The sequence below is a fragment of the Schistocerca gregaria genome, chromosome 4 (assembly GCF_023897955.1).
Source record: "Schistocerca gregaria isolate iqSchGreg1 chromosome 4, iqSchGreg1.2, whole genome shotgun sequence".
NCBI classification, from domain to species: domain Eukaryota; kingdom Metazoa; phylum Arthropoda; class Insecta; order Orthoptera; family Acrididae; genus Schistocerca; species Schistocerca gregaria.
In genome coordinates this window covers 393,837,846-393,849,310 of record NC_064923.1, presented here as the reverse complement: position 1 = coordinate 393,849,310, position 11,465 = coordinate 393,837,846, and the positions used below count along the sequence as shown (strand labels likewise).

At 42.3% G+C, this 11,465-nt stretch overlaps 1 protein-coding gene across 1 annotated transcript in view; it reads right to left on the bottom strand.

The window, feature by feature from the left end:
* Positions 1-1,096: 1,096 nt before the first annotated feature.
* Positions 1,097-11,465, bottom strand: part of LOC126267294 (uncharacterized) — a 101,129-nt gene continuing 90,760 nt past the window's right edge. The window contains exon 7 of the mRNA XM_049972370.1: positions 1,097-1,437. Coding sequence (XP_049828327.1) covers positions 1,356-1,437 — 82 coding nt within the window. The 3' untranslated portion in view covers positions 1,097-1,355. The remainder of the gene's footprint in view (positions 1,438-11,465) is intronic.

The following is an 11,465-nucleotide window of genomic DNA, read 5'->3' as shown; positions in this document are numbered from 1 at the left end:
ATGTCTCGTGTCCATCATCGAACTTCATGCGGACAAATGTTTTAAAAATTTAGCATACTAACCATCTATCTAGATTTGTAATGACAATAGAGAGCTGTAGCGACGAGAGAGACTGCTGTTATTTTTCTACACAAGAACAAGTGGAACGAGCCAGTCCCCCCCCCCCCCCCCCCCCCTTCCGGCCATTCGATTTGCAGTATCACAGCAATAATAGCCGCCCCCCCTTTTCCTCGACCCCACGAATTACAATATAAGGTTTAGAGGGCTGCTGAAGCCTTGTATGACATAACTTCTTATGGAATTTCGTTAATTTTTCCTAGTTCGTGGTCTTTTGACGTGTCAGACATTCTATCGATAGACGTTCCATAAATTTGCTTCATCGGGCGTCACAGAACTCGAAGACTGAATTGGGGATTGTCTAAGCACGCAGGACAATGCTATTTTTTCCTTCATGTCAGTTGCTTGAGGTGTACGTTAGAGTAAATAAATGATACGCAAGTTCAACATGGTTTTTTCCGTAAGAACACAAATTTAAAACCTTATAGGGGAGTTAGTCCAGAAGACACTGCGAACAACTAGAAACGTAGCTCCAGATACAAGTATTACGGAAACCGAACTAGGCTGCTTGTATTACAATAGAAAGATTATTTTGCCGCATTTCTGTGCAACTACTTTTCGAGTTTTAACTGTGTTCCTGTGAAGTTGCAAAATTCACAGAAATCGGCCACATCAATGCCAGTGGATGAGCTGTCACAAGATACATACTTTTGCTCTCCTCCAGAAAATATTGTGTGTGACATCTGCAAGAATGAAATGAGGCAGGTGCTCCAACGTACGTGTTAAATCTAGTCTGATATGGAGATCGCTTTCAAAGTACGCCGCGTCTGACTCCGTACTCAATTGTACGGATATTCTCAACGTTCAAAATATTTCTTGCTTTTTTTTTTTCAGAATGCAGGGTCACGCGCATAATGAAGACGTTCATTGCCATTTGACTTCATGTCAACTAATTCCTCTTTAGCAATGGCAGAAGTCTAGTTTATTTTAGTCAGCTCCCGTATATCCAATGAAATTATAAGAAGACCGTTCACCTAAGTACACTGAAATGGGTATTTATTTGGAATGCATCAATACACAGCTAACACTAGGACTAATAATCACACAATTAAGTACATGGAAACAAATCAGATATCTGCAGACAAGGCATAAAATATCGCTAAACTACATTTAGCAGAGGGACTGTCTATTTAGTAATCACGGGTATATTCAAAACATTATACACTGTAATCATAGAAATAACTAAAGAACAACACTAATAATGGCCGCAGGGAAAATAGGATAGCCGGTAAGCATCCTCAGCAACAGCAGCAGCGCCACGTACACTTCACATGGCCGTCCTCTCGTAGCGCTCCCGAGTCCCCACAGCCGCACTCGTCTCTGAAAGTAATACAAGTTGCCCTTTTCTAATAGACGTCGTCATACTTTGGAAGGTTGAGGGATGATCATGTCAGTGATGATTCACAGGAAAAATGCGCTGGAGTTTCACGAGTCTTCTTTGCATTACTACGATAGTTTTGATTCAGTAGCCGTAATTTCATTAACCCACAGATTTGAAAGACTATAGTTAACGAAGAAGAAAATAAAAACTACAAAATAACCAAAATTGGCAGAGTGCTACTCGATACCGACATTCTTCACAATGGTCACCATAGATAAATCTAAATACATTAAAATTAGAAAAATATGTGACACAAATAATTAACACATACAAGTATACAAAGGTATTGATGTAAGTTTCTATTGGAAAATAAGAAAAATATATATACACTCGTCAGTGGTATGACATGATATTAAGAATCATAATGTTAAGTTTTCATCCGTGAATGTATCGAAATATTCAGACTTACAACAAATGAGTTCTTCCAGCCACTTAATGATGAATAGTGTCATTAATTTGGCAAAAGTAGTTTCAGACTTGTGACTAATTCTTCGTTACAGTTCTACCGTAACCAAAACTTAATATTAACAAAATAAATCAACATCTGAAGTAAAAGTAATCCTAGAATAGAACTGCATTTCCTTTAGAAAAAAATTGAGTTGTAAAAATTTGTTTCAAAGATATTTTGTCAGGTACACAATTTTTAAGCACTGTAACTGTATGGCCTGAAGATGCAACGTATCATTGTACGAGGGCGTGCTGAAAAGAAATGTCTCCTAATTTTTTATGCGAAAACTCTTTAAAGGTTTTTAAATAGAACAAACGTTAGTCCACATTCTACATCTTCCAATTCATACAGCTTTAAAGAAATCTCGTCCAAACCGCTATGTATCCATGCACTCCACTGCGGCATACGGGAAGAAACTAAAAGAAGTTTCGTAATAAAGAAGAGCGGCGCAAGCAATGGAATGCAGCAACAATATAACATTAAGGTGTTCAAGATCCGTTTTGCAGCCTACCGGCGTCTGACCTGTAGAGAAGTGGACAGGACTGAACAGGATAAGAACCTGTCACGCCAGATGCAATGCTGTGATGCAGAAGAGGTGACTCCGAAACTCTCCAGCCTGCGATTTTCCCAGAACAAATCGTTCAGCACATTTTCAAGAGACTGCCCTCTGAGTAACTACCCATGACAATTCACTGACTTTATTAATGCTGCTTTCTCTGCTATCAATTGGCTATACTCACTACATGTTGAACGCTGATTAAATGTGTATATTTTAATTGTTGTTGTTGTGGTCTTCAGTCCTGAGACTGGTTTGATGCAGCTCTCCATGCTATCCTATCCTGTGCAAGCTTCTTCATCTCCCAGTACCTACTGCAACCTACATCCTTCTGAATCTGCTTAGTTTATTCATCTCTTGGTCTCCCTCTACGATTTTTACCCTCCACGCTGCCCTCCAATGCTAAATTTGTGATCCCTTGATGCTTCAGAACATGTCCTACCAACCGGTCCCTTCTTCTTGTGAAGTTGTGCCACAAACTCCTCTTCTCCCCAATTCTGTTCAATACCTCCTCATTAGTTATGTGATTTACCCATCTAATCTTCAGCATTCTTCTGTAGCACCACATTTCTTCTTGTCCTAACTATTTATCGTCCATGTTTCACTTCCATACATGGCTACACTCTATACAAATACTTTCAGAAACGACTTCCGGACTCTTAAATCTATACTCGATGTTAACAAATTTATCTTCTTTAAAAACGATTTCCTTGCCATTGCCAGTCTACATTTTATATCCTCTCTATTTCTATCATCATCAATTATTTTGCTGCCCAAATACCAGAACACATCTACTACTTTAAGTGTCTCATTTCCTAATCTAATTCCCCCAGCATCACCCAAGTTAATTCGACTACATTCCATTATCCTCGTTTTGCTTTTGTTGATGTTCATCTTATATCCTCCTTTCAAGACACTGTCCATTCCGTTCAACTGCTCTTCCAAGTCCTTTGGTGTTTCTGACAGAATTACAATGTCATCTTCGAACCTCAAAGTTTTTATTTTTTCTCCGTAGATTTTGATACCTACTCCGAATTTTTCTTTTGTTTCCTTTACTGCTTGCTCAATATACAGACTGAATAGCATCGGGGAGAGCTACAACCCTGTCTCACTCCCATCCCAACCACTGCTTCCCCTTCTTGCCCCTCGACTCTTATAACTGCCATCCGGTTTCTGCACAATTTGTAAATAGCCTTTCACGCCCTCTATTTTACCCCTTCCACTTTTAGAATTTGAAAGAGAGTATTCCACTCAACATTGTCAAAAGCTTACTCTAAGTCCAATTTTAATTAAACTTCCAAATTTTATAGGTTAAATGTTCTGCACATTATTATTATTAATTTTCAGAAATGGAACATATTAGATTTGTACAAGTACTGATGAGCTAAAACAATATGAACACTGGCCACAGACAGGTTGTATGCTACTTTGTGGCGCTCAGGGCACGTGACGCGCTAAATGAAGTAAACAAACGCAGCAGGGACGAATGGGAACATTCCTAGTGACGATGAGCGGAGCAAAAGCGGAAACCCGCCCACATGCGACTTTGACAAAAGCCAGATTGTTGTGACCCACTGCCTGGCAGCGAGCATCTCGGAAGCGGGGAAGCTGGTCGGCTGTTCACGTGCTGAACATCCATCGTAAGTGGCTTAAGAATACAGAAATCACGATTAGGAGAAGAAAAGTCCATATCTGATCACAGAAGAAAGGGATCGGAGACTTGCCCGCTCTCTAAAGCAGGATAGGACAGTGTACAGTGCTGGTACAGGCGTAAGTGTTTTGGAGCACACGGTTCAGCGCACAGTGTCGTGCATGGTGTTTTGCAGCAGAGGACCTCTACGTGTTCCCATGTGGCCCAAAAACGTTGCCAGTTACGATTACAGAAGGCACGGGAATATAGAGATTGGACAGCAGATCGATGAAGCCCGTGTCCACATACGCCGTCATCCAGGCGAACGACTGCTCGAAACACGCAGCGCGTCATGGACGCAGGCCGGTGGGAGCGGTGCTATGTTATGGGAACATTCACTTGGGCTTCCATGGGACCTGCGGTAGTAATCGAAGGCACCATGACAGCTGTAGACTACGAGAACATTATTTGGGACCACCTGGAACCCCTTATGCTTGATGTCAACCGCGATAGCATCTTCCAGCAGCGTAACTGCGAGTGTCACAAGGCCAAAATGGAGCTGCAATAGAATGAGGAGCATAATAGTGAAATCACATTCATGTCTTGGCCATCGTATTCGGCTTATCTAAATCCGATGAAATGAACGTGCCAGCTTCGCGACAAAAAAAACCGACCACCGGTAGTTTACGGGAAGTGTGTGACCTGTGCTTAGGCATCCGGAGCCGCAAACCTCTGGAACCTACCAAGCACTTGTCGAATACGTGACACGCTGAATCACTGCTGCGTTGCGTTGCAGGCATGACATGACATGACATGCCTGAAAGAACAGACGCCAGACACACAATAGGATCTCTTCAGTGCACATGCGAAATATCGCAGATAATGAGGATTATGGGCAAGGGGCACTACTTTGGTTGTGTAACGATAAGCTGAGAATTTGTGTCTGGCGGGAGGAGGCGTGCGACGGTATTCGATACAGCTGCAACAACTACTGTGTCCAGATGGCTTAGTGGTCAGTGCATCTGCCTAGTAAGCAGCAGACCCGGGTTCGAATTCCTGTCAGGTACAAATTTTCAACTTTGCCTATTGATTTCAATCAATACCCGCTCGCAGCTAACGTCTGTAATTCCTTTGTGTCTAGACCCTTCAATATCTGATTGCAAGCTGTATGTATTTCTCAATATATACTACCGTCGCTATACTATAAATTAATAAATACAAAATCAGCGCAGTAAAGTAGGTCTGTTTAAGGGGTTTGGCATTTTGACTACTGTTCCGCAGTATATTTATTCCTTCACAAAAGTTTGGTGCAAGTAATATCCTTTTGTAAAGGGACAATGATATAAATAATTACCATACCACAAGGAAACATGACATTCATTACTATAAAAGAATGGTTCAAATGGCTCTGAGCACTATGGCACTTAACATCTATGGTCATCAGTCCCCTAGAACTTAGAACTACTTAACCTAACTAACCTAAGGACAGCACACAACACCCAGCCATCACGAGGCAGAGAAAATCCCTGACCCCGCCGGGAATCGAACCCGGGAACCCGGGCGTGGGAAGCGAGAACGCTACCGCACGATCACGAGATGCGGGCTTCGTTACTATACATTAAGGTTATCTTTACAGCAGAAAAAGGGGCGCATAATGCTGCAAGAAATATTTTTGATTACTTACCCAGTGACATAAAAGATCAAACAGGCAGCAAAGTACAATTTGAAAAGAAACTGAGAAAGTTTCTCTTTGGCAACTACTTCTATTCCGTAGGGGAATTTATATTATCTAAAGTGTAAAAGGTGGGGGGTAGGAATTAGCAGCTCACATTTGTATCTTTTTTTCTTTCTGTAATAAAAAAATAAAAAAAATTAGAAACGTTCAGAATGTAACAGTACGCACAAATTAATTTGCGACGTGAATGTAAAACGAATCATTACGACCTATCGTGCAAAATGAGCCATGGAATATGTAACTAACTCTACCTACAATACGGTAGCTCTATGAGATGTAATCATTATTGAGAGGCTTCAGCTGGATACAGCATACCTGAAGAAACTTCTGGACTCTATTTGCACATCGAATTAAGTCTGTTAGCAAGGCTACAGTTGGTGTTATACAATATTAGCGTGATGTCTCCCTGGCATGACTAATTTCCTGTCCACTGCGCTTCCATTACGTAACTGTAATAGGAGGACAGTAATCAGAAATCAGTATTACTTACTAAAAATACGGAGGAAGACAGAGTTTGGAATACAGTCAGAAAATAATTTAAGACGAAAATTGCAAGGGTTAGTCCGAACTGAAAAGGTTCGCATAGCAGAGGAATTCTTGGCAAGCAACATCAAACCAGTCAGAAGACTGATGATATGAAATGAGGACGGAGGCGGTGCGATTTATTTCACTGGTGTTTCAGCCAGGAGACGTTTCTGTTATTATATACTGCCATTTATACTGCATCGTATTATACGGCAAAGCTTCGGCGTGGAACGAGGTGAGTGAGACGATATTCGCTCTCTCCAGGTATTTATTAATTCAGAGGAAGAGGATAACGACCTCAAGTTGGTTCAAGGTGTATTCTCTCGGCGGCGTACAGCACGAAACGCCAGCCGAATCCGCTGGCCTGCGATGGAGCGTAAGAATGCTTTGTGTTGTATGCCAAGTATACACGGTGAACATCAATAAAGTAGAAAAACTGCAGAATCGGATTCCTGACTGGAAATGGAGGAAATGCCTCGTTGCCATGATAGATGGCGCTGACGAATTAAAGTTCCTCTGACCAGGTGCCGTGTGTTACAGAATGTTATGTACTGTACGCAGGAGAATTGCCTGGTATTTGTGTTTGTGAACGGCCAAACAGATGGAAATGATCGAGATGTAGCACGGCTATACACAAAATAGTACCCTCCCTCACAGACACCAACCACATCACACGACGTTCAATCCCTTTCTAGGCGTTTATGTAATAATTGTCTCCTTTCAGACAGACGTAAACGGCTGGGAGGTGGCGGACTGTGCGTACACCAGATCTGGAGGACAGGATATTGAGAGGAACTCCAGTACAAGTTGCAGGCAAGTGGCCTGTCAACGTAATGTAAGGCAAAGTACGATTACGTGTGTCCTACATGACAACTCCGGCTATCCCTGTCACCTGCAACGAGTGCAAGAATTATCAGAAGCGTATTTCCCTCAGCGAAAAGGATTTTGTCGATGGTTTTCGCAGCAGACCATCACAATTACGGGATTTCTGCCAACAGTGCTCTTTATTGACGAGAGAACCTTAACCAGAACTAGTATGATCAATCTGCATAATCGTCGTCTGTGGGCTACGAAAACCCTGGGGGAATGGTTGAGGCGTCTCATCAGTATCGGTTCAGAATCAATATGTGGGAAGGGAATCTTGGCGACCACATAGTTTGAATGGTTATTTTTCCGCAATGCCTCGATCGAACAATGTACCTGGACCTCCTGCAGAATACTCTGCATGGGCTGGTTGAAAATGTGCCTTTGGCAATACGACAGGTTATGTGGTCTCTGCATGGTGGAGCACTACCCCACTTCCGTATTACAGTTTGCAGACACCTAAACAAAACCTTCGCCGGACTCTGGACAGGACGCAGAAGCCGGTGATAGGAGGATAATATTGTGGCGAGTGTTAACGAGGTGTGGTTCCGGCCAGAGAGTGGAAGTTCTCAGCCCGTCGCTAGAGGGCATTCGTGCACGTCACGTGACTACACAGAGCTAACAACAGCGTGAATCAATCGTCCAACGCTCCCAGTCGCATTGCAGTGATATGAAGGCATCAAAACAACAGGAAAGAGTTGTTCGTTTTCTGACAGCGGAAGGAGTAGGAGGAACGGACTTAAACCCCCTGGATTTTTACTTCTCGGAGGCGTCTGAAAAGCGTTGTGTGTGCTGAACCAGTTCCTGATGACGCCAACTCTTCCACAGCGTGTTCACGAAGCCTGTGACGCTATATGGAGAGAGGCTCGAATGTGCGAAAGAGTTCGGCAACTAACGATGCGACGTGTGAACTGCACCATAAGAAGGCCACTTTGAACATCTTTTGTGACGTGGATGTGATGCAGTTCTGTACTGTGTTCCGGAACGATTTGTTGACGTAACGGGCGCACCGCCCATTTCCGGACACATGTTCATAGAATCTTTATTTCTTCCTTTCCCAGTCAGGAATCGGTCTCTGCAGTTTATCGGTCTTATGACTGTGCACCCTGTATTGATACATGACTGTTCACCCTGTATTGATACATTTAACATATTCCGAAAACGATTATTTGTTTGTTTATTTACTGGTACACGTCTGCACACCGAAACGTTTGCGCCACAGTACCGTTTGATTCCTCCAAATGCGACAAATCAAAATGAGGCAATCAACTGATAAAATGGAGTATCATGCGACAATTCGCTTTCCGCATTTGAAGGGGAACTATGCTTTAACAATCCACGTTGAATGAATGCAAGTGTATGGCAAAGATTCGGCGTCATATTACACAATGGTCAAGTGACGCATACACCTCCAGTGAAGTCAAACTAGTCACAACAAAAAACAAGGAAGATGCAGTGAGCCATCTCTATATGAAGAACTGGGTGATAGCTGTACAGGTGGAGGCAGTGGTGCTACTAGCGGAACGGCCAACCACGATCGAAGCGGCTTTGGAAAAAGAGATGGATCAATTTTCAACATATTGTACAACATTAAGAGATGACAAAGGATGCCGGCTTTGGGTTCCTCAAGCGCTCACATCCGTTCAAAAAGCCCGTTGGACCGAGGCAGCAGCGAAAATGTTGCAGCTATCTCAGGCCAATCCAAATGATTCTTTAGACACCTAACCGCCATGCACGGGTACTGGTGCATCTCTATGACCTTGAGATAGAGGAGCAAACCGAGAAGTGTAAACATGTGGACTCACCACCGCTATCAAATTTTGCCTTGGCCCAATACAACCATAAAACTATGCGATCTGGTGGCGAGGAATGGTAGCTAGTTTTCGAAACAGCATCCGCCACCAGTTGAGCACCATGTCGAGGATGAAATAATTGTATGACACAATACTGGTGAAATAAAGCATTTTATATAGGGTGTTTCGAATTACCCGTTACAGACTTCTGGACTTGTAGAGGAGAGTGAGGAGATCATATTTTGAAATGGAAACGTATCGTTTCCTTTCTTCAACCATTTGAAAACATGTTGGTAGTGCGACCACCTTTACAAGTAACTGATTAGGCACGACACAGTACATTACTTGTTTTACAGTTCCAATCATAAAGAAAATGCTCCTGTACTCGTTGACGGTTTCTCTTCAACGTGATGCAGTACAGCCTTTTCCAGTTTAGGTGTACAGTGTCTCATTAAAGCACCAGTCACCTCTGCTGACGGTGAAAGTGTCATTTCTTGACGCCAACGTGTAATTGTGGCGAAAAGGGTACGCTATGGACTCGGACGTTGTAAAGAACGATCTTGATAAAGGAGATGAACAGTTCTCCCATCGCCATGAGTTTCGGAACTCAGGACGGCCATGTCGGTTCATTATGCAAACGTACACTCTACCATGTTGCTCCGACACTCACAGACATTTGAATCGGTCTCTAACCGTTACAATAAATGTCAAATGAGATCAGCCAATCCCATGTAACCAACCCCACCATGACCACCGTGTTGCATACCTATCTAGTAAACATGTTTTCAAGTGGCTGTAGCATAAAAATCGTACGTTTCCAGATATGGGTCCCAACTCAAAATATGAGGGTCATTTTTAAAGTAAGAACCGTTTTGTAAAGAAGTAAGAGAAACTTTATTTTCTGTTGTTCTTGTGGTCATCAGTCCAGGGACTGGTTTGATGCAGCTCTCCACGCTACAGTATCCTGTGCAAGCTTCTTCATCTCCCAGTACCTACTGCAACCTACATCCTTCTGAATCTGTTTAGTGTATTCATCTATTGGTCTCCGTCTACGACTTTTACCCTCCACGCTGCCCTACAGTACTAAATTGGTGATCCCTTGATACCTCAGAACATATCCAACCATCCGATCCCTTCTTCTAGTCAAGTTGTGCCACCAATTTCTCGTCTCCCCAGTTCTGTTCAGTACCTCACCAGTCACGTGTTGTACCCATCTAATCTTCAGCATTCTTTTGTCACACCACATTTCAAAAGCTTCTATTCTCTTCTTGCCTAATCTATTTGTCGTCCATATTTCACTTTCATACATGGCTACACTCTATACAAATACTTTCAGAAACAACTTCCTGGCGCTTAAATCTATACTCGATGTTAACAAATTTATCTTCTTCAAAAACGCTTTCCTTGCCTTTGCCAGTTTACATTTTATATCCTCTCTATTTCTACCATCATCAATTATTTTGCCCCCCAAATACCAGAACACATCTACTACTTTAAGTATCTCATTTCCTAATCTAATTCACTCAGCATCGACTGATTTAATTCGACTACATTCCATTACCCTCGTTTTGCTTTTGTTGATGTTCATCTTATATCCTCCTCTGAAGACACTGTCCATTCCAGTTCCTTTGCTGTCTCTGACAGAATTACGATGTCATCGGCAAACCTCAAAGTTTTCAATTATTCTCCATGAATTTTAATTCCTACTCCGAATTTTTCTTTTGATTCCTTTACTGACTGCTCAATATACAGATTAAATAACATCGGGGATAGGCTACAACCCTGTCTCACTCCCTTCCCAACCACTACTTCCCTTTCATACTCCGCGACTCTTGTAATTGCCATCTGGTATCAGTACAAAGTGCAAATAGTGTTTCACTCCCTGTATTTGTCCCCTGCCACCTTCAGAATTTGAAATAGAGTATTCCAGTTAACATTGCCAAAACCTTTCTCTAAGACTACAAATGCTAGAAACGTAGGTTTACCTTTCCTCAATCTAAGATAAGACGTAGGGTCAGTATTGCCTCACATGTTCCAACATTTTTACGGAATCCAAACTGATCTTCCCCGAAGTCGGCTTCTACCAGTTTTTCCATTCGCCTGTAAAGAATTCATGTTACTATTTTGCATCCGTGACTTATTAAACTGATAGTTCGGTAATTTTCACATCTGTCAACACCTGCTTTCTTTGGGATTGGAATTATTATATTCTTCCTGACGTCTGAGGGTATTTCGCCTGTCTCATTCATCTTGCTCATCAGATGGTAGAGTTTTGTCAGGACTCGCTCTCTCAAGGCTATTAGTAGTTCTAATGGAGCCTTGTCTACTCCTGGGGCCGTGTTTCGACTTAAGTCTTTCAGTGCTCTGTCAAACTCTTCACACAGTATCATATCTCCCATTTCATCTTCATCTACGT